This window comes from Nyctereutes procyonoides, unplaced genomic scaffold, assembly GCF_905146905.1.
Source record: "Nyctereutes procyonoides isolate TBG_1078 unplaced genomic scaffold, NYPRO_anot_genome, whole genome shotgun sequence".
In the NCBI taxonomy this organism is placed as follows: Eukaryota; Metazoa; Chordata; class Mammalia; order Carnivora; family Canidae; genus Nyctereutes; species Nyctereutes procyonoides.
The window spans coordinates 26,725,826-26,749,046 of NW_026575159.1; the positions used below are offsets into that span (position 1 = coordinate 26,725,826).

The 23,221-nt window shown below is 40.5% G+C and overlaps 1 protein-coding gene across 5 annotated transcripts in view; it reads left to right on the plus strand.

Moving 5' to 3' along the window:
- Positions 1 to 23,221, plus strand: part of KHDRBS3 (KH RNA binding domain containing, signal transduction associated 3) — a 181,688-nt gene that overhangs the window by 63,520 nt on the left and 94,947 nt on the right. For all 5 annotated transcript variants that reach the window (XM_055314239.1, XM_055314237.1, XM_055314242.1 and 2 more), the window contains exons 3-4: positions 12,720 to 12,836; positions 19,187 to 19,333. In XM_055314239.1, coding sequence (XP_055170214.1) covers positions 12,720 to 12,836; positions 19,187 to 19,333 — 264 coding nt within the window. The remainder of the gene's footprint in view (positions 1 to 12,719; positions 12,837 to 19,186; positions 19,334 to 23,221) is intronic.

Here is a 23,221-nt window from a genome sequence, read left to right on the forward strand (position 1 = left end):
TAGATGAGTTTTGTGAATATTTGGCTCAGTCTGTGGCTTTTCTGTTATTTTCTTCATAGCGTGTTGTGATCTGCAGAAGTTTTTAATTTCATGATGTCTGTCTAACATATCAGGTTTTTCTTTCCTTTTACTATTATTACCTTCTGTCAACTAACAAATCCTTCAACTGATAGGCTGGTGAGGGCCACAGAGTGTGGGGTAGGGTTGGCTGGTGAGGGCCACAGAGGTGGAGCAGGTGATGTGAGGGCTGTGTTGGAGGATGAGGTGGGCTTCCCCAGGTGTGTCAATGTTGGAAACCGTTTCAGAAGGAGGGCTCAGCTGCATGCACCATCCTGCTGGGGGGAAGACTTGTGTCTGTCATTTGGAAAAGCAGGCTGAGAGATGAAATGAAATACATTACATCTCTGTGTAGCGTTACACAGTTACACACGTCTGCTACAGTGTTAAGTAAAAAAGGAAAAAGCAACATATAAAGCAGATAATATCCTAGTTGGACAATTATGTGGGGGGAAAACAACTTGACTCAAGAGTAGTTACTCTCTGGAGGGTAGGATTATGTGCCTCTTTCTGCTTTACCTGTTCTGGTACTTTAATGTTCAACAATTTGGTGCAACTTTTATAATTGGGATAAAAAAAGATTTCCATTTAGGGGAAAAATGGTCCCGACATTGTTAATTTGGGAGAAACCTCTGTGCTATGATTGTTAAGATTTAGTGTATGGGTTAAATTCTGTCCATTTCAGTTAGGAGTTTAAGTTAGATTTTTTAATTTTCTTAATTTGGTAGTTGTTAGTTAATCCCCAAGCATTCTAATACATGCATACTATTTTCAACTAACATCATGTTAATCAACATGATTTGTTACACTGAATGTTTTCCTATTAGGTACATATTTTAAATTTGTTGTATTTGCTATTTCACAGAAGGTCTTAGGTTAAGGGTGTTTGAGAGGGAGAAGAGAGAAATACTTAAACATGTTCCCTCCTGGAGTTGAAATGAAAGGTCAGGGAAATTTTCTTTTTAAAAATTGGTTTGCATTTTTCCCTTGTCACATGTTGCAGAGAAGTAAAAATCCATGAATTTACTATGAGGTAGAAACTTATTCTCTAGAAATCTTGTTGGGTTTTAAAATTTCCCACAGTAGTAAATATTTTGACAGTTATATTGGGATGTAGACACTTGCCTTTTCTGTGACTCCTAATTGATTTTCAGAGGCATATAGTATTTTTTCCAGAGGCTTTATGAAAATGTTTATTTTTGGTATCGAGTTGATAGTTTTCCTATAGAAAAAAAAGTGATAATATACTTATATGTTAGTTCTTGATATGTAAGTGCCATTACCAAAATCAGTGTTGGTGGCTAGTGGCGATTTTGGAACTTGTTGGTATCAAGGAACCCTGATACTAAAAATAGTCACTTTAAAACACATGTGTTTGTAAGTTGCTATCAGTGTCCCTCCTGGCATGCATTAACTTTTGGGACCCCATGATGAAGTTGGAAGGCCACTCTGGACTCTGGAACCTCAAGGGACATAATGACCTGTGAGGCCATTATGGTACCTTGTACCATCCAGGTCAGCTGTCTCCCGGGGCCTCTACAGCCCACTTGTCACAGGGAACCAAGGGCCATGTGATTGTAAGTAGAGATGGAAGGACAAGTCTGCAGAGGCTCTTTTCCCTCTATTGTGATCTTCTGACATATGCTGGTGTCATGACAATTAAAAAATTGGTATTTATAAATATAACTTTCAAAAAAGTCTTTTTTTACTTTCAAAAATTTTATGAAGGAATTTTATTTTATTTTTTAAAGATTATTCATTCATTCATTCATTCATTCATTCATTCATGAGAGACACACATAAGGCAGGGACATAGGCAGAGGGATAAGCAGGCTCCCTGCAGGAAGCCCAATGCAGGCCTTGATCACAGGACCCTGGGATTACAGTCTGAGCCAAAGGCAGATGCTCAACTGCTGAGCCACCGAGGTGCCCATATAAAGGAATTTTATTTTATTTTATTTTTTATTTTATTTTATTTTATTTTATTTTATTTTTTTTTGTATGAAGGAATTTTAAATCATATGTTGTAACTTTTCCCTTATTCTCTCTAAAATTCTTGATTATTGACCCAGAAAGTAGCACTTAAACCTAGTTTTAGATTTGTTAAGTGGACTCCCAAAATAGCCAGGCATAAAATGAGGGGTTCCTGAAAAAATTTATGTTCCTGGAGAATTTATTTATGTTCCTGAAACAGATATAACCAAATTTTAAGACCTTCATTCCTCCTCTTCCTGGCAAACTTAGACCTTTTTCTGTGTTTCGTATTTCACTGAATGACAGACCGCACATGTACCTAAGTGCCCGTGCCTGAAATCAGCGTGTGATTTTTGTCTACTAGCTTTTCCTTCATTCTTGAGATACTGAGACTTACACATTTATTATTTCTACTGCCTCAGTTAATTACCATTTATCTCTGTGTCTGCATTCCATTACCACTCCTTAATTTATACTGTCACCCCTCACCTATCTTCTGCAACAGGCTCTTGTCCAGATCAATTTCTTGCCTTCAGTTTCCTACCCTCCCAGCCAGACTGTTGTAGTCTAGGAGTTTCAAACTCATTATTCCATAGTTTGCTTTTTAAATTTGTTTTGTTATCTACCCACCCAAAGAATAGATTCCAGCCTTGAGCAAATAGAGACAGAAAATGTAGATTGTTTCACATTGTACATTATTTGTGTATGCCTGCATGTATGGATTTTGCCCATATCATCTTCTGGAGAAGTTCTTTATACACTCCATTGATTTTTAGAGTTGCTGATGTCTAAATAAGTTGAGCTGTTTGCCATTTGGAAGTAGATACTATTTAAAATTACAATCGATGTGGCAACACCAAATAATCTCCACTACTACCAATAATGCTTAGTGATTTGTGGTTGGCAAATTAATAAACTTAAATAATTATATTTATCTGTAGCTTTAATAGGTCACAATAATTTGTGCAGCAAAGAAAATCAATAAAAACTGTGTTGACTACTGCCATTTGATTTGGCATAAAATAAACTTTAATTCCACAAATATTTCTTGAGAATCTGTTATGTAGGAAAAATGATGACTCAAATATGGGTCCCAATTACTCTCAAAGGATTGCTCCTCTAATAGGAGAAACAAAGTACATTTCAGTAAATAATGTAGGGTATATACTGAATTACCATAAGAGAGATAGACAGACGCTACAAGAATTTAAAGAGAGAAATTTGGAGAAAGAATTACAGATGGAATTAAATTTAGTCCTTAAGCGTAAGTTCAAAATGTTAACAAGTAGAGATCAGAGGGCTGGGCAGAGTAACTATTGGGCCAGAATGATTTAATTATGGGGAAGAGTAGGTTGTAGCAGTCACTGGAATGGTGACAACTAGTCTGGAAAGCCTCTAGTGTTATACTTGGGCATCAGAATTTTATATGAGGGAGGGAGCCCTGGCATGGAGATGATCACACAACTAGAATGTATACTGGAAGGTGCCCTGTGGACGGTCTCCTTTTCTAAAATTCCTCTTAAAATTTAGGAATGATTGATTTAAACCCAAGTTTGAAATTACTTATTCTTAGGAAATTTATCTATGTAGAGGTGTTATCAGAACCATGAAAGTTATTGTCAGTAACCCAAAGCTGGACTCAGTTGATAGCTCTGCCAGGAAACAAGCATAGTTCTGAAGCACCCACTCCATTTCATGTGGATGCCATGGTCCTGAGTCTGTTATTAGGTTTATTGTTGTTTCGAGTTTGGCATTTACGACATTGGTTTACTTCAAATAAGATCAGTATTCTGAATACCAACTAAAATGTGGATTTATTTAACTACTGGGTTAGTGGTTAAGTTATTGGAATCTAAAATGGCCCATGGAGCGAAAAAAAAAGTGGTGATCTGGTCTTTTCCTTTCAAGTGAAGGCCGGTAAGACAGATCTCATTTACTCTTTCCTTTCCATTCTTGCCCTTGGGCAGGGATCAGAGTGTGGAGATCATGAACAAAATGTTTTTTCAGAGGGCTTAATTCTCTTTCCCTGGTAGGGTGAAGGCAAATGGTTGGGTGATGTTTTCCAAAGAGGGATGTATGCACAGCAGTATATTTCGTGTTAGAAACACTTGGTAGAAGTTCTGTTACAAAGTATATACATAGCTTATGGTTTTCTACATGTCAGAATCTTACATGTACTAATTTAATCTTCACAGCTGTAGGAGGCAATGATTATCTCTTGTTCACATATGAAAAAACTAAGTAATAGAGAAGTAACTTGCTAAGGGTTACATAGTTACTAAGTAACAGGAGTTTGAATCCCAGAAATCTGGCTCCCGAATCCATGCTGTTAATTCAAGAAATTAGACTTAGTATTAAGTACCGAGATGAATGCTGGTTCCATTACAGGGTTCTTGTCAGTGCCGTGCAGGTCTTCACGCTGAGACCGTATCTTCTGGTAAAGGGGTGGATTCCACACTGCAGAAAGTCTCAATTGGCTTTCAGTGTATTAGGGCATATAGCTGCGATATGTGCCTGGTATGGATTCATGGGCTACATCAGCTAGTTTTACTTAAACTTACCTTTAAATGGACACAGATTATTGCAAAAGAAACTGTGAATTAGGAATCCCTGGGTGGCACAGTGGTTTGGCGCCTGCCTTTGGCCCAGGGCACGATCCTGGAGACCCGGGATCGAATCCCACATCGGGCTCCCGGTGCATGGAACCTGCTTCTCCCTCTGCCTATGTCTCTGCCTCTCTCTCTCTCTCTCTCTGTGTGTGTGACTATCATAAATTTTAAAAAAAAAGTGTTAAAAAAAAAAAAAGAAACTGTGAATTAAAGTTCTACACATACACTCAAAATGAACGAGGAAAATGGAGGTGCTGATCCTTCCCCTGTGCCTTGTCCAAAGTAAAAGCAGCTGTGATCCAGCTGGATATGACAAGAAGAATCTTCTCAAACTGGAACTATATTTCCCTATGTCCAGTATCATTAATGATGAATCTTTTGCCCTAACTATTGAAATATTACCCCATGATAGATACAGATACAGAATTTAAAATAAATGAGTTTATCCCTACATGTAAAAATACACTTACATACACCATTTTACGTGTGTGTGTATTTATATATGTCTGTGAGAAGTGTAGGAGCCAGTGGTGGGGTAATTCTTTGCTGCCTAATGGAAGGTCTTGGCATACTTGAGTCAGTGACCCAAGGGTGCATTTGCATTTGCCTTCACTGGTGACCAGCTCCCTTTGGCCTCCTTCCCCTGTTACATCTTCTTAACTTTTAAATTAATGAGATATATACTTCATACTGTATCCAAGCATTAAAAAATTCTCTATATCCTCTCTTTTGTATCTTGTATCCTTCTTCAGACCCATCTCTGTATTACCAAACTACCCTGTGGGTAGTTTAGTAATAACAGTATCCTGTTATTTTGTAGTTTTTCTCGGACGTCTTTTTAAGCATTTTAATGAACATTTAGATTTTAGAGACACTCAGTTACAAGATGCTGTTGGCCAGTTAGGACCCATATACCAGAAATGTGCTGCCTTCCATCTGTATGTGTGTGGCATACTCTAGGTTTTCTTTAAGTTAATTAAACTATATTAAACCCTTGGGTAGTGATGGTATATTCTGGACATTAATTTTGATTGACATTCATCAGTCTCTTTGAATGCATGAGATACTGCTTGCCTGTTGTTAGAGGCTAAGTGCTATTGTAGGCAGTTGTTGAGTTGTTGAACAGATGAATGAGACAGTGTCTCTGGCCTCAGAGAGTCACAACCCATGTCCCCCTTAAGGAAAATACGCAGGCAGGTACACTGCTAGGCCTAGAAAAGGCTCTGATATTTGAGACTATGAATACTTAACTTTTGCTAAATGACTGCTTAGTCTTTGTTATTTGGCTGGTGCTCTGCCCCCAGCGATCACTCCCTGCCCGACCCTTGAGTCTGTCCTGGCTTTGTGGCTCCCGTCCACTGAATGCTTACAGCAGAGCTGATGGCTTCTGGGCATGTGCTTTAAGGGGACCAGGCAGCTTCTGGTTTTCTGATCTTGGAAGCCACGTGCCAGGAAAAAGCTCTGCCACCTTGAGGCCACCATGATAAGTGGAAGCCCCGGATACCCAGGTGGGGGACACTCGATGAAACCGAGAACCGAGGACCCCAGCTATCAGCCACATCAGTGTAACAGACGTGGGAACAAGCCATCTTGGGGAGTGGATCTCCCTGCAGTGCTCAGATTGCTGGATTGTGAGCAAATAAATCAATGGTTATTGTTTAAAGCCGTCAGGTTTTGGGTTAGTTTGTTATATAGCCATGGATAGATAACCAGGATAGCATTATGGCATAACCGTTGAGTGCTGCTTTTCTCACTGCCGGGTCAGGCAGGGTGTGTGAAATGACCTCCGCATGCAGGTGTGGGCTGCAGGCCAGGGTTTTAGGGTCAGAGTGGCAGGTCTGTGAGGAGGAGAAGGGCCATCGTAGACCAAACAGGTTGCTTTTAGCAAGTGTCAGGTTTATCCCAGGATTTCATTTGGTGACAAAATAGTAAAGTGCATTTAAGAAAAACAGCGGAGGTGTAGTGAGCATTAGAAAGTTAAGTTACGGTCAGGGAAGATCCTATAACACTGGTGCGCATGTTTGTCACAGTGAGTGGAAGGGACTCCACCACGGACAGGACTTTACGCTTTGGAATTATTTTTGTCTTGTGCCAAAGAATGCTATATATTTGGGATACAGCTGATACAGCTGTGGCTTTCTCAGAATAAAGTGACAACAGCCAGGAGGCTAGAGGCCTGGACCCACCGCTCATGAGCTTATTCTTTTCCTTCTGTTGATTCAGTACTTTGCTGTTGTTGTTGTTAAGCATTACTACGTGTGTAGCAGTGTGTTAAGAGTGGAGATGAGGGGACTCCTGGGTGGCTCAGTGGTTGAGCATCTACCTTCTGCTTAGGGCATGATCCCAGGGTCCTGTGATTGAGTCCCACATCGGGCTCTCTGCAGGGAGCCTGCTTCTCCCTCTATGTCTCTGCCTCTTTCTCTCTGTGTCTCTCATGAATAAATACATAAAATCTTAAAAAAAAACAAAGAGTAGAGATGGGAATTAAGATGTTGAGCTCAGAGTTGAGGAAAACACATATTCTCTTCTCAGGAATCAAGCCTAAAAGGCATCTTAAAGTATCTTAAGATATGGCTTGGTAAGTGTCACCTGGAAGGTGGGAGGAGAAAGGGTGAGCATGGCTCAGGCTGCTGGGAGGCACCGGGAACAAGCTGTGAGCAGGGCCTTGGCACCCTGGAGCTCACTCTTCTTTCAGTGTGAAGTTTTGCCATTGTTGAAGGAGTGAGTTCACATCAACAGGGAACAGTTAAGCAGTGACCACAATACGAAGGGAAAAGGAAACCATCCAGATTACATCTATATTTTAAACTCAGAATTAAATCCAGATTCTTGACTGTGGCCTAGGAGGCCCACTGGGTTTCTGTCTTTTATTGTCTTCCTTCCCAGCCCTGACTCACTCTGCTGCCCTCAGGCTGCCAGCTTCTGGTTTCTCAGAAGCTACTTTGTGCCCAGGGCTTTTGCACTTGCTCTTTACATGGCAGGAAATACTCTGTCCCCACACCCTTGCACAGGATATGGTTGCTTTTGTCCACCTCCACGGGTGCTCACTGCAGGTTAGTCAGCATGGTGCTGGTCACCTGGCTCTCACCACTGGAACATGAAACTCCGCTGGGGCAGGGGCATCATCTCTTTCTGTTTTCCCCTCGGCACCCAGAGCAAGCTCACTGCTTCACCAGCATTGGAGTAGTAAGAACACTACCAAGGACTAGAACCTGATCTGACTACGTGTTTTGTTGACCTTGTCAGTACTTTAAAAGACAAAGAAGCAAAGTGGTTTTTTTTGTCCTTGCTCCTGCAGATGAAGCTTTTGTTCAGGCGGGTGATGAGGGCATGGGCATGAGCCATCTCAGCAGTGGCTTCCCAGGGAAGTGGCCTCAGGAGTCCTCCTGTTCCTGATCTTCCCTGTGAGCATATGGGGGTCAGGGGCGGGAGTGTTGAATTCCTGCACGGAAGACCTCTAAGAGGGGCAGCCCGGGTGGCTCAGTGGTTTAGCACCGCCTTCGGCCCAGGGCGTGATCCTGGAGACCCGGGATCGAGTCCCACGTTGGGCTCCCTGCATGGAGCCTGTTTCTCCCTCTGCCTGTGTCTCTTCTCTAACGCTGTGGCTTTTAGGGCTTAGTGCTCTCCTGTGAGCCCACCCCAGATAAGCAAATGCTCTTTAACTCTCCTGGCTCCCTGCAGGTGCTTGAACTCTGCCCCTTGTGGTTGCTGTTTGCCCTGGGACTTGGGCTTTAGCCTGCCTTCTGCCCAACTCTCTTCTTGCCTTAAAGGGCTAGAATAATGTTCTTCTTAGCTCTACATATGAACTGAAATGGGTAGTTCTTGGAACATGGTAGTTTTGAGAAACTGCAGCAAGTCCGATGACTGAAGTCAAAAGCAGGAGAGCAGTGAAGGCAGAGATATGGGCAAAAGCCAGGGCAGGAGGGGCCTCCTACAGGAGCGTCAGGACATCGGCACTTCATTCTGAAGGTAGTTGGGACTTATATTTTAATCAGAGATGTACCAAAGTGACCTTTGTGTGAAGAGCTCTGTGCTGATTGAGGAGATAGAGGTCGATTGGGTGAAAGAATTCTGTGGTGGGCGAGGTGAGCGAGGATTGTAGCCAGGGCTTGTGATGTGACTACAGAGAAATAGACTGTGTGAGAGACACTGAAGAAGTGAAATCGAGAAGACACAGTAAGGCCGCTGAGCATTCATTAAACACTGTCTTGGGGTACCAGGTGGCTCAGCCACTTAAAGATCTGCCTTCAACTCAAGTCATGATTGCAGGGTCCTGGGACTGAGACCCACATCTGGCTCCCTGCTCAGTGGGGAGCCTGCTTCTCCCTCTCCTCCCTACTTTACTCTCACTATCTCTGTTTATCTCTCTCTGATAAATAAATAACATCTTTTTTAAAAATGCTCTCCTTGCACAGATGTTGAAATAGTGAACACAAAGTCCTCGTCACTACCCTCATGGAGTGACTGTCAGATTTCTGGCTCGAGTCAGGGTACCACCTTCAGGGCCGCTCACTGAGCTGAGGAGCTCTGGAGATAACGCTTGTAGCTGCACTGGCACAGGGAGTTCAGTTTTAGGGTTGAGTTGGAATTCAATAAAGCATCCCTTTGTTGACTAACCAACTTTTTGGTGAACACCCAATTAAGGGGACCTTTTAGTGGAGACAGTGACATGTTCTTGAGATTCCATTGTTTATGCAATGAACAAGCCTAAGTGTAATTGTTGCTGGAGGTACAGGGTCTTGTCATAAATATAGTTTAAATCAAAGCCAGTCCAGAAAAGCATTTGGTCTTTACCAACACAGAACATCATTATGGGATTTTATACATTATGCAGTGAAAACTCTGTTGGTTTACCAGCTTTGTAAAGTTTTCTATTTGCAATTGTAACATTTGTAATATGATAATATATTTGTAATATAATAATTGACATCTGGAAAAATATCATTCATCTTTAAAATAACACATTCACCTTTTATTCAAATCTATGCACAAATGAAATACTAATAAAAATGAAAGTTAAAATGTATTACATTCTTATTTTATGAATAGAGTTGTCCGTCAAAAAACAGATCCCGATTTAGGTTAAGGAAAATCTTTATTTGAAAGTGTTATTACAAGAGCAGGAAGGGGGACGTATAATAAGGAATAGTTCTGAGCCTGGTAGGATCAGTCAGAAGGCAAAGGCTTTCCTTTTACTGGGAGCAGACAGGGCCAGCAGGGTTGGGGACGTGGGAGGAGCGGGACGGGGCGATATGGTGGGGTAGTGGATGAGCGAACGCTGGCCCTGAAGCTGGCGCCTGAAGTGGAAGGCCCTTGGAGGGTTGCCCAGGTTGCTAGTGGGTCACAGTCACGGGCCTGAGAAAAGAGAGAACTTGCCTGAAGTGTGATCAGGTCAGGTTAATGGACATTTTGTGATTGTCAGTGGGGACAAACACATCAGCTAATGTTTCTTGGGACAAAGAATGCAGACTTAGGGGGTCTGTGTCTGGCCTTGCCGTAGGTGAACAGAGGGTCATCCATATCTCTAAGTCACGTGGGGAGGAGTAGTTCTTTGCAGTGAGCCATTCCCAGGAATGGAAAGGGCTTGAGGTTTTCACCATCACTGTTTTTCAGGAGCATGGGCTTGGGGTAAATTCAGCGTATCCCAGTGCTAAGCACTTACCTGGTGTGCCTTAACTTTCTGATAACCCTCCAGTGTGAGGGCTCTGGTAAGCCATGACTTGGCCTCCTGAGGACTGGGAGGGCTAAGGAATAGCCCTGGTCACACTGCCAGTTATGGAGAAGGTGGATTGTTGGGCAGAACTGAAGAAAAGGAGACCTGGGTCAATGTTTGTATGAGAAAGTGGTTAGACTACTGGAGGCTCTTCCTGGCTGATAAAACCAGGCATCTGCCCTCTCAACCTATAGCAGGCTAGAGATATCCTGAAGGGATTGAACAGAGAAGCTTTGGGCTCTGAGACCCAGATGGATACAACTGAGGGCCAGAGATGCCACACGGACAATGAGGGTATTATCTCCCTTAAATAAAGGTACGCATACCTAACAGTGGGAATCCCAGCATTCCAACAGCCAGGCTGATACCTCCTGCTGGGAGATTGGGGAATTCCTATTCAGGGTAATGCTTACCTAGGCCAAGGGAAGAGAAACAGATACTGATATTTGAGTAACTTATGTTGAAAAAAACTGGCCTGCCATCTTAAAGTGAATTGTCAAGTCCGGTTGTCAAATCCCATGGAGGAAAGCAGTACTTCCAGGTAATGTTTTGGAGCCTCCTCGACCTTAAATTTTTAAAAGCAGGAAGCAAGGGATTACTGCTTGGAGGAAAGCCCATAATGTAGAAAGAGACAGAGACCAATTCACAAAGCGCGAATCTGTTGGAAAAAGTAGATACTATAAACTCCAAGTTGGAGCAGGGTTGGGAGGGCACTTCCATGAATATCCTCAGAGATATAAGAATTTATAACACCTCCATAAAATATTTTTAAAGTGCTATAAAAAGAACAAATATAAGAAAATACTATTAGTAGTTAAACATTTGATAGCAGAAGTAAAAAAAAAAAATCAATAGATATGTAGGAAATATACTTAAATCTCCCAGAAAGTAAAATAGAGTGAGAAGGTGAAAGAGAAAGAAGAAAAGTAAGAGAAATTTAGAGTTTCAACTCAGGAGGTCCCAATAGCCAAATAATAGAATTTCCAGGAAGATAAAGCAGAGAAAATCAGGAACCAAGAATAAGGTAGAGATGGGTGGGAGGAAACACTGATTTTTTTTTTCCTATGTTGTATTATTTGCTATTGTTAACTCTATACGTATCATTTCTATATTTTTATTTTTTTTCATTTCTATATTTTTAAAAAGTAATCAACTTAACATTAAATTTTAAAAACAAAATACATGTGAAGGTTAAAAATACTATAGATATTGGAGTTTTCGTTGAAGACAAAAGTAGGCAAGGAAAAAATACCATTTTGATTTTTAAAAAGTTCATATTTTAAGAAAATTTCTTCAATTACCATGGAGAAATTGAGGAACAGTTTTCTCTTAAAAACAGCAACAGCACAGCAGTGGCATAGATCATGGAGGATTGCTGATACCAAAAGAGCAGCTGTATAAGTTTGTAATCAGGAATTTTGCCAAAGAGAACGGTGTTTCTCCTGGTCAGTAGGGCTGACTTTCTTTCTGTGAACAAAAAGTATTCGTGACTTACCTTAATTATGGTAAGGCTTTTAAAAGTTGTGTGAAATTCATAATAATAATCCTTTCATTCAAGATATATTTATTGTCTATTCTGTGCTAAGCATTGTTCTGATTTATTTATATGGACCCATTTAATCCCCCTCACAGCCTTATTGGGGGTAGGTTGTTGTCTTTCGCCGTTCTCATTTTACAGAGGAGCCCATGGTACAGAGAGGTCAGGTAATCCCGTTACAAGCTGGGTTACTCAGTTGGTAAGTGGAAAAGCCAGGTTTTAAAATCATGGCAAGGTCGCCTCAGAGTCCCATACCCTTTATGAATTCATTTCTGCTCTGCTTGTTAAATAAAGAACCCTAAGAATTAAGACTAAATAATTTGTCAACATTTCCATACCTAGTTACTTTAGAAGAGATAGATATTTTAGAAGAGATGCTTGAGAACTCATCTAGGCCAGTGTGCTTCCTGGTTGACTCACTAAGGCTTGAGTGCTGACCTAGGTGGAAGGACCCAGATGTTCCATAATGACCAGCCTAGAGCACATTACATCTTTCCCACCAGTATCCTCGTCCTAACCCTGTTCAGGGTTGATGTCGAATGTGTGTTAAAATTGTCAGGATAGCAACCTATGCATTCTGGGAATAAGCTTAATTTATAATTTGTGAAATCTAGCTGTCATTGAAATGATTGGTTTTTACTTTATAATGTTTAGCCCTGTTTTATGTGACTTGTGGAAAACTGTACTGTGTGATACATATAGCAGGAATTTAAGTTTTTGCCATTAACCAGTGATGTGTAGCATACTATAGTGTTTTCTGGCATTCAAAATTGATAAATTCCTTTCAGATATGAATGTTACAAATTTGGTTTGTTTGTTTTTTCCCTAGTTCAACTTTGTGGGGAAACTTTTGGGTCCCCGTGGCAATTCTCTGAAGCGTTTACAAGAAGAAACCTTGACAAAAATGTCCATCCTTGGGAAAGGTTCCATGCGAGACAAAGCAAAGGTAACATTCATCATAGACAATGGCTACTTTGGAGACAAGTTATCTGATGTACTCTTAGATTATCCATTGTATTAATATAAATTATGTAAGAGCTAGCTAGGATCGCAAATGACATTATATGATAATGTTATGTAAGGCAATGAGTTTGTAGTCCTGTGTGGAAAAGTGAGTCACTTGGGCCAGTTTCAGATTATATGATGTCATACACTGTACGTCTGTAACTATTGCCTTCATTTGTAAAATGAAATAGCAGTGCCTGTGGTTTCAACTGTAGAAGCAATACCTTATAGCAAGTACAGCAATACCAAAATTACCACAAAGAGAAATAAAAGTTATCCGCGGTCTCATTGACACTGTTTGCATCTTAGATGAGTTCCTGGGGGCCTTTTTTCTATGCCTTTATTTCAAATAGTTGAGTTTATATAATATACACTCTGATTTGCTCTTTTTGCCCTTCATTTGATACCCTTTACATTTTGTCAAGTGAAAATTGATTTGAAATGTTTTAATAATGGCTTAGGATTCTAACACACAGTTGTTCTACTTGACTGTATTCCCTCCAACTGCCTCTTTTTTTTTAATAAGCTAAAATTACTGTTATTTTTATTGATCACTTTCTTAAATATACCACTTCTGAAAGAGATTTTCACATTTCATAATGTGCTATCACTCACATTGTTCTCCATTGTCATTTTGTTGCTCTGTCACTGTGAAAAGATTGATGTTACTGGAAACCAAACCCACATTCAGTGGTCACTTTCCATGAAATGTTGAACAATGATTGTGTCAGACAAGAAAGTTATTTAGACAAAATCCAGCTTCCTCTCGAAAAAGTCCATCTAAACAAAGGCTTTTATAATAAAAAATGGCTGCCGTTTGTCGAACAGCCACTGTGAGTGCATTACTCTGTGTTATCCTTGGAAAAATGATGAAAGATAGATAATATTTTCCACGTAAAAAAATGAGATTTAGACAACCTGAGTATATTATCTGGGTTAATCAGGGAAGTTAAATTATTTGATTAGAACAGGGCTACGTATCACACTCATAGGGAAGGCTGTTTAAAAATATAGATTCCCATACAACATTTTTAGGATAGAATCTCAAATGTATTTTCAGTGGGTGTGAAATGATTCTAATGCGTGGCTAGGTTAGGTTAGCAAGCATTGCTGTCTCAAATGGTGTTACTTTTGATTCTCTGACTCATCTCTTCTGGCAGTTGGAGGAAATGGAATCATATATTGTTCAGTTGGTCAGAAATTTTGTGTATCTTCTAGGAAAATGACCCATCCTTCCTGATAGCTTAATAAGGTCTTCAGTAAGGTCATCTGGTCACCAGGCACATGATATGACCAGTGAAATTCATCAACATACTGTTTATTTTGTTTGTTATTTTGTTGTTAAGGGAGTTTCTTTGGTTAGAAGCAACATTTCGTGGCATATAGTGGCAGGGATGAGGGCATCCACAGATAGAGGAAGCAGGTAAGGCAAGTCTTTAGCTAGATTGTATGTTCAAGTAATAGCAAGTGCCTAGCTATCCCTTTAATGAAAAGGATTCTAAATATTATCACTTTGCTCTTAGCACTTGGTGTTTTTTCCGGATTATGTTGTCATTTTTTTAAAGGTTTTTATTTATTCATGAGAGACAGAGAGAGAGAGAGAGAGAGAGAGAGAGAGGCAGAGACACAGGCAGAGGGAGAAGCAGGCCCCACGCAGGGAGCCTGACATGGGACTCGATCCCGGATCTTCAGGATCACGCCCTGGGCTGAAGGCGGCGCTAAACTGCTGAGCCACCCAGGCTGCCCTTGTTGTCATTTTTAAGGGCTGTCCCTGCGTTGACATATTGGGCAGTGCAGTAGCCGAGAATCCTTTTTGAGGGGAGTCTGACGTGAAGTAATATATGACCTCTCTGCCTGTCACCATAGACGCTTTGTTCGAGTTCCTTGAGTAGCACTGAGGGGGCTGGGGAATGAGGTGCTTTGACATCTGCTCAAATGAGTCCCTTTGTCTACCTGGTCACCGAACACCTGCTCCTCCTGGAGCGGGGCACCCCCTTGTCTTAGGCACTCCATAGGCTGCTTTCTTAGTCCACTTACCAGCCTTTTATTAATCCTCTCATTCTCTGCCGTTGACCATGTGGGTCTGAGAATCAATACAGGGACTCTGTAAGTAGCTGATCATTTCCATTCCATCAAGACACCCAGAAACTGGGGAAGTAGCATACATTTTGGGGTTACAGTCTGTTGAGTCTGCTGTGAAGGGATAGGATCAGAAGTCTTTTATCTCTTGACTCTGTAGACACCCTGTCATCAGTGGCCCTCAGTAGAGCAGCATTTACTCAGAGTCAAGTTTGCTTATCCTCAGGCTTTCTGGGCATTTCTTCTTCTCAGTGTATAGTCGCTCCGGTAAAAGGCCCCAGATCCTTGTTGGGAGGGCAAGGTGGAAGTGTTACATGGACACAAGGAGGTGTTCACAGTTATCCCTAGCTTCCTTACTCTCTGCATCCATAGGGCAAGCTAGGGTCTGGTCCTAGGCCAGGAGGTGATCCAGAGAATCAGTAAGAAAGCATGAGAATTGGGGGACCTGGGGGGCTCAGTTGATTGTCTGCCTTTGGCTTAGGTCACGGTCCCAGGGCCCTGGGATCAAGTTCCAAGTCAGACCCCCTGCTCCATGGGGAGCCTACTTCTCCCTCTCCCTCTGCCCCTCCCCACCCCACTTGTGCATGCACACATGCTCGCTCTCTCTGCTCTCTCGCTCTCTCAAATAAATAAAATCTTAAAAAAATAAAAAATAAATATAATATAAATATATAATAATAATAATAATATAATAAATATAAATTCCAAAAAATAACCTGAGAATTTTCATCTCCTTTCAAGGAACTACCTTGGCTATTCAAAACACGGTGGGAAAAGCCTTACCAGACAGGCTTCTGCCAATGGGGATGTCCCAGTAGGGCTTTAACATTTGAATACTAAGGGTTATTTGAATTCTCCCAGGTATTGCCAATCCATTCTCAGAACTTCACTGTTCTTCAGACTTTTTCCTAAATCTCACAGCAGTGGTGGTGGGCAGTCCGTATTGTCATTCAGCAGCACACAGGCTTCAACTCTGCATCTGTTGGCTCCATCAGCCTGTGGCCATAAGCAGTAAACTTTTTAGGCTACTTCTGGCTCTTTGAGATTTAACCTCATAATGTCAGGTCTTGAGTCTGTCATTGAGTTTTTAAAACTCTTCAGTACAGTAAGCAACAACTCCACCTGCCTTGTTTTTTCCTCTGACCCATCATACTGGGTGCTGGCCTCTGCCACACATAGCCACCAGTTCCACCTTCAGAAGCATTTCACTTGATGTCACCACAGGTGGTAATTCAAGCAACAGGTTTGCTACATAAATGGGTGCCACTGGTAGACATCCCATCTTCTGTACTGCAGATGGGTCCTCGCCACCCGAACTCTTGAATGCTGATTTCTGTCAATCCTTGCAGTCTGCAGATATTCTCAGTTAATAATGTTTATTTCTAAAGAGATTTCCATTACTTAGTATTAAAATCTCATCTTTTAGCTTTTCAAAGTGTTCACTATCTAAATTCTAATGAGACCATAATTCATTTTATTCTTGTATTTTCTGCATTGATGAAATTATGGGAGTCATTACTGACTTGTATCAGCTGGTTATGTAGCATAATAATCACTATAATGCTATGATCTGTTAAGCCTTCAGTTTGTGCCAAGCATGCTAGCTGTTTTGCTCTTATCTTCTATATTATGGAATAGTAGAATAATTAATGCTGTATTCATTATTTATTGAGTGTTTATTATGTACTATGCATAATTCTGAAGACTTTTTGTGTCTTTAAACATGAAACTTCGTTTTTACTACAACTCCTTTATATTACTAATAACTTCTAATTATTATTCTGATAACTCCTTTATTACTACAACAACCCTAAGAACAGTGATACTATACTGTTATTCTGCTCTTAAAATCACCTTCAAGATGATAAAGTGACCTGTCTTAAATTATACAGTAAATGTTGACTTGGGGATTTGAAAGTGGAACAAAGTCTATGTTCTTCCCCAAACACCACGTTGCTTGTCCCCATTAGCCCAGGACACAAGCTGGGGAAGCGCCTCACTCTGTGGAGGTGTGTGGCAGCAGGCTGGGATGAGAAAGCCTGTATTCTTTTTTTTTTTTTTTAAGATTTTTAAAAAATTTATTCATGAGAGAGAGAGAGAGAGAGAGAGGTAGAGACACAGGCAGAGGGAGAAGCAGGCTCCATGCAGGGAGCCCGACGTGGGACTCGATCCCAGGACTCCAGGACCATGCCCTGGGCCGAAGGCAGGTGTTAAACCGCTGAGCCACCCAGGGATCCCCGAAAGCCTCTATTCTATTTCCATCTGGGGTAGCAGTGGCAGGGCTGCACTGTGAGTCATGGTTACGGACTCTCATTAGTGTCGTTACTGTGATACTGTAGTAGGATAAGGTGCAATGTTTATGTCAGTAATTCTTACTTTCAAAAGTGAACTGTTGAACATGAAATTTGGTGTTTAAAACTTCAGGTATGAAAGGCAGAGTATCAGACCAAGTGATGGAAAGTGTTCTGATTAGAACAAATTGTCTACAGTTGGCCTGAAAGAATCATGCTTTATATATGTGAAGGAAATACAGGGGATGTTGTGGAGGTTTATATTTGCTCTCCTTGCTTCAAACATTTTCCTCCTTTCCGTACAGTTTCTGACCTACTTTCCGTAAATGGGAAGGGAACGAGCGCTTACTGAGTCCTGCCACATGTAAGGCAGTGCGCTGGGCAGTATGTACACGACCTCCTTTGCCAGCCATTTACATAACGTTGGTCCTTTTACTCTTCTCAGTGCTCCTGCATTAATATACTTATGTTAACACCAAATTGATTTTGCAGATTAAGGGTTGGATTACATTTTATCTGTCTAAACACACACACCTCGTGCTGGCATGGCTAATATTTGGGTATATCTACTCAGAACCCCATGTCCTTGTCATGCTCTAAATGGAGATCTCTCTTTTCTTTATAAGAAATCAAAGTAGTGAAGTAACAAAAGTTGAAGTTTTATTTTATTTTTTTTAAATATTTTATTTATTATTCATGAGAGACAGAGAGACAGAGGCAGAGACACAGGCAGAGGGAGAAGCAGGCTCCATGCAGGGAGCCTGACATGGGACTCGATCCGGGATCTCCAGGATCAGGCCCGGGCTGAAGGTGGCGCTAAACCGCTGAGCCACCAGGGCTGCCCAAAAGTTGAAGTTTTAAACGCTGGAGTCAAGAGTGCTTGTGCCTCTTTGACCTCTTGGCTTGTGGTGGAATTAAAGTGTTTGCTGCCAGGAGTTCAAGGGGTTGGTATTTTGGAGAGGCTTGGAAGGTGTCCCCCATTTTGGAAATCACTCTACTCATCTTAATCTGTCTGATTTGAATGTTGGGAAAAAAAAAAAAAAGACTTTAAAAGACCCAGGTTCTATCATTTGCCACTATAATGAATGCTAGTCAGGAAAAGATAATGGACCAAACTTATTTGTGTCTTGTTGACTGAGCTAGGTTTTCTCCTCCTATTTTTCCCCCAAATTTTATTCTGTAAACAAACAAAAAAAAAAGTTTTTAATGTGTATCATAATTATGTAAAGTCATACAATAAAATCTTTCATTTATTTTATTCACTGTTATTCCTCAGATACCGTGCCTGACATGTAGAAATGTTTTTTTGAATCAGTAGATGAATGAGCAAATGAACATAGAAATAAGTAAATAACGTTTACCTGTTCACTCAAAGGTATTTCGTTGAGCATCACCTGTATACCGAGCACTTTTCTAGACAAGAAGAATGAGCACCAAAGAAGACAGTTGTGGTTTTTGTTCCATTGTGATCACTTCCAGTGAGGGAAATTAGATACTATTCAAGTGAGGAATAGGTATTTTAGATAATTGGATGGTGAAAATGCTTTGTGGCAGCATCACAGATACTCAGCGTAACCAGTGTAGAGGGAGCTTAGGAGATGAGTCAGTCTGACCAAGGGTCTGAATGGCACCTGGCAGGGGTCGAGCTTGGGGGGGCAGGAGAGACAGAGCAGTGAGAGCATCCAGCAGAGCATCTCCTTCTAGGCCAGAGGCAGGAGTTGAGACTTACTCCAACAGCAGCACGAAGCCTTCAGAGTTTTCATAGAAGGTGGGAATGGTAGGATCAGAGTCCTCAGAGTGGTGCCTGCCATTGGTTGGGTCAACCTTCTGTGACAACTGCATGCCGGCTCAGCTGTGTAGTGTTTCTGTTTCTTTTCTCTATAAAGACACACTTCTAAGTGTGTTTTTTTTCTTTCTTCAGGAAGAAGAGTTGAGGAAAAGTGGAGAAGCAAAGTACTTCCACCTCAACGATGACCTCCATGTTCTCATTGAAGTTTTCGCTCCGCCAGCAGAAGCATATGCCCGGATGGGACATGCACTGGAAGAAATCAAAAAGTTCCTCATTCCTGTTAGTACAATTTTCCTTGATAGTTAATTTTTACTTCAAAGTCCTTCCTTTATGTTAATCCTTATTAATTCTTATCAGTAATTATTATTTGCACAGCACTTTCTTAAAAGTGTCCCTGTGAGTTGGCATTTTTCTTTCGTTATATATGAGGCAAGAGATTTTTAGAGACATTAGATAGTACTGGTAAGGCTACATGGCCAAGAAAGTTGAGGGGCACAATCACTAGTTCAAGTTTTGGGACTCAAGTCCTAAGTTTTTTGTAACACTAAAATCATCTACAAATCCATTGTTCTCCAATATAAACGCATCCGTGCCTTCCATGCAGCAAGCATTGTGTGTGGTGTTGGACCAGCAGACATGCATAAAAGCAGTCCCTACCCTTGAGGAGTGTATGTAGTGTAGGGGAATAGAAAAGCATAAGCCAATGATTTCAGTATAGCATGGTAACTATGATGACAGACACAAGCATGCGGAGCACAGGGAAGAACGGCACTGGGCAGATAGTTAGCTGGTTTCTACCAGGTGTTTTATGCTTTGTTAATGTAACAATTGCTATTCTATTTTAACCCTTTGCAGATACTTTGACATTGTAAAAAACGTGGTAATTTAAAGAGAGTGTATCCCTACCTCCATTATGAAAGTTAATTTAGGTCTTTTATATAAATTGCATGTACTAGATTAAAAAAAAAAACCCTAAAACATTGAACGCTTTGGCTCTTTAGATAGTTTATTTAGAGAAACTGTCACAACTGCCAAATAGCTGCCTGAGGTCAGATTGTCTTTAGCAATCTGGGTTTGGTCTAGTAGATTGACTTACATATTGCAGCACATGTATCATGACTATATTATCGGTGAGGAAAACTGAATTTCCAGGGAAATTTGAATTTCCAGGGAAACTTGAATTTGAATTTCCAGGGAAAGGATATATTTTAAATCATGATTGCCTTAGAAAAACCAAGACATGGGATTGTATTAAGTCATTTTACTCGGGAGCGGAAAATGGTTAAACTTCCTTAATTCCCTCAAGCCAACATAGTGATCCATTTATTTAGTTAGTTTTTTGTTTTGTTTTGTTTTACTTTTTAGAAGAGAGAGGGGCTGGGGGTCAGAAGGAGAGGGAGTGAGAGAATCTTAAGCAGGTTCCACACCAGCACAGAGCCTGATGAGGGTTTCGATATCACAACCCTGAGATCATGACCCGAGCTGAAATCAAGAGTTGAACACCCAACCAACTGAGCCACCCAGGTGCCCCTACTCATTTAGTTTAGAAACAAAGTATTTGAGTGCTTTCTATGTGATAGATACATGGGAACTAATAAAAGACATTCTTTTTTCTGCCCCTATTGACTCTATATAATGGGAGAGACAGATAAGAATCAGATATTCATACAAATGATTATAAAATTGCCATTCTGGCGAGACAAAGGAGAGGTTTAATGTCTGAATGGTCATTCAGTATGGACTAGGGAGTGCTGACCTAGCCATGTAGGCTGCCACAGGACCTCCCACCCCATTCCCTTTACACTCCTCTAAGACATGCTGACTTCTCTTGTTTTGAGTCTGGGCTGGCCAGAATTCCATTGCTTAACCCAGGGTCACAAAGATTTTCTGCTCTGTTTTCTTCATATTTTTTATAGTATTCTGTCATTTAAATGTGTGATCAATTTTTTTTTAAAGATTTTATTTATTTATTCATGAGAGGCAGAGAGAGAGACAGAGACAGGAGAAGCAGACTCCATGTAAGGCGCCTGATCTGGGACTTGGTCCCGGGATTCCAGGATCACACCCTGAGCCGAAGGCAGACACTCAACCACTGAGCCACCCAGGTGTCCCAATGTGTGATCGATTTTAAGTTAATTTTTATATATGGTGTGAAGTTAGTATCTGGATTTATCTTTTCCTATACAGATACGTAGCCAGTTGTCCCAGCACCGTATGTTGACAAGTCTGTCCTTCTATTGAACTGCAGCACCACTGTTAAAAATCAACGGAACATAAATGTGTGGATTTGTTTCTGGCTTCTCAGTTCTGTTCCATTGATTTATATACCTGTTTCTCATGCCAGTGTCATGTTCTTTTTTTTTTTCAGTGTCATGTTCTTAATTGCTTTAGCGTTCTAGCAATTTGGTTTAAAATCCAGGTTATTGATTCTTTTTCAAAGAAAAAGTTCTATTTCAAAATTGTTTTGGCTATTCTGGCTCCTATGCACTTCTACATAGATTTCAGATCAGCTTGCCAATTTCTACCAAAAAGCCTCTGAGGATTTGACAGAGGATTTAATCTGTAGCTCAATTTGGGCATAATTTCCATCTTAACAATATTTAGTTTTCCAGTCCATGAATACAAAGTGTCTCTACTTAACAGATACTTTTTTGTTTCTTTCAGCAGTGTTTTTTAGTTTTTGGGGTGCCAATCTTATACTTCTTTTGTTAAATTTCTAAATTTTGTACACTTTTTGATACTATTGTGAATGGAACTTTTAAAATTTCATTTTCAGGGGTGAATGTGTGGCCTAGTCAGTTGAGCATCTGACTCTTGGTTTCAGCTCAGGTGGTGAGCTCAGGATTGTGAGCGCAAGCCTTTTATGGGTTCTGCACTCAGCATGGACTCTGCTTGAGATTCTCTCTCCCTTGCCCTGTACCTATCCCACTTATGCTCTTTCTCTCTCTCTTTCCCTCTTAAATAAATAATCTTCAAAAAACACTTCATTTCAGATGGTTACCAGAGTAGGGAAATTAAGTTGATTTTTTTTTTTTATGCTGATCTTGTATCTTGTGACCTGTTGAGCCATTAGTTCTAGTGTGTTGTTTTGGTTTTTATTGACTTACCTGGGTTTACCACATACAGTCTCATGTTATCTGTGAATTAAGTAAGTTTTACTTCTTCATTTCAAATTTTACTGTGTTTAATTTTTTATTTTATTGTTCCCTTATACACTTTGAATGCATTGCTGATCTGGAGTGGTGAAGATGGAACGTCTTTGCTTGTTGCTTTTAGTCTTTCACCATTAAGTATGATGTCAGCTGTAAGATTTTCCTTGCTACCCTTTACCTTGTGGAAGGAGTTCTTTTCTATTCCTGGGAGTTGAGAGTTTTATCGTGAAGAAATATTGGATTTTGCCTCATTTTTTTTTTTTTTTTTTGGTCCATTGAAATGATCAAGTGATTTGGCTCCTTTTTTCTTTCTCCCCTTTGGTGAATAATAGTGTATTGCATTAAATGATTTTCAGATGTTAAGCCAACCTTGCATTCCTATGTGAAATCCCTATTACATGTTGCTAGATTTGATTTACTAATAGTTTGTTGAAGATCTTGACGTCTATAATCATGAGGGATTCTGGCTTGTAGTTCAATATTTTTATAATTTTTGTGTTAATCCGCATATTTACCATTTCTGGTGCCCTTCATCTCTCTGTGGATGGAGTTGCCGTATGGCGCTACCTGATTTCAGCCCAAAGGACTACTAAAAAAAAATAATAATAGTAATTTTGTTTTTCTCAGATTGTCTTTATTTCACTTACATTCTAAAAGATAGTTTATATAATTCCTGGTTGTCAGTCTTTTTTTTCAGGTGGTAGAAGGCCAGTCTGCTGCTTTCTGGCCTTCGTTGTTTTTGATGACAAGAGTCATTACTGATTTTATTGTTCTGTACATGCTCTGTTGCTTTTATCTTGCTGCTGCCAGGACTTTGTCTTTCATTTTCATTAATTTGACTATGATGTCGTATGCTTATCCTCCTTGCTCATTATGCTTTGTGGGTCCATAGGTATACATTTTTCTTCAAAAACATATGTGGGATGTTTTCAGCCATTGTTTCTTTAAGATTTTTTTTGCCATTTTCTTTCTCCTCTCTCCCATCAGTCCTGGATTCCCATGATTCATATGTTGT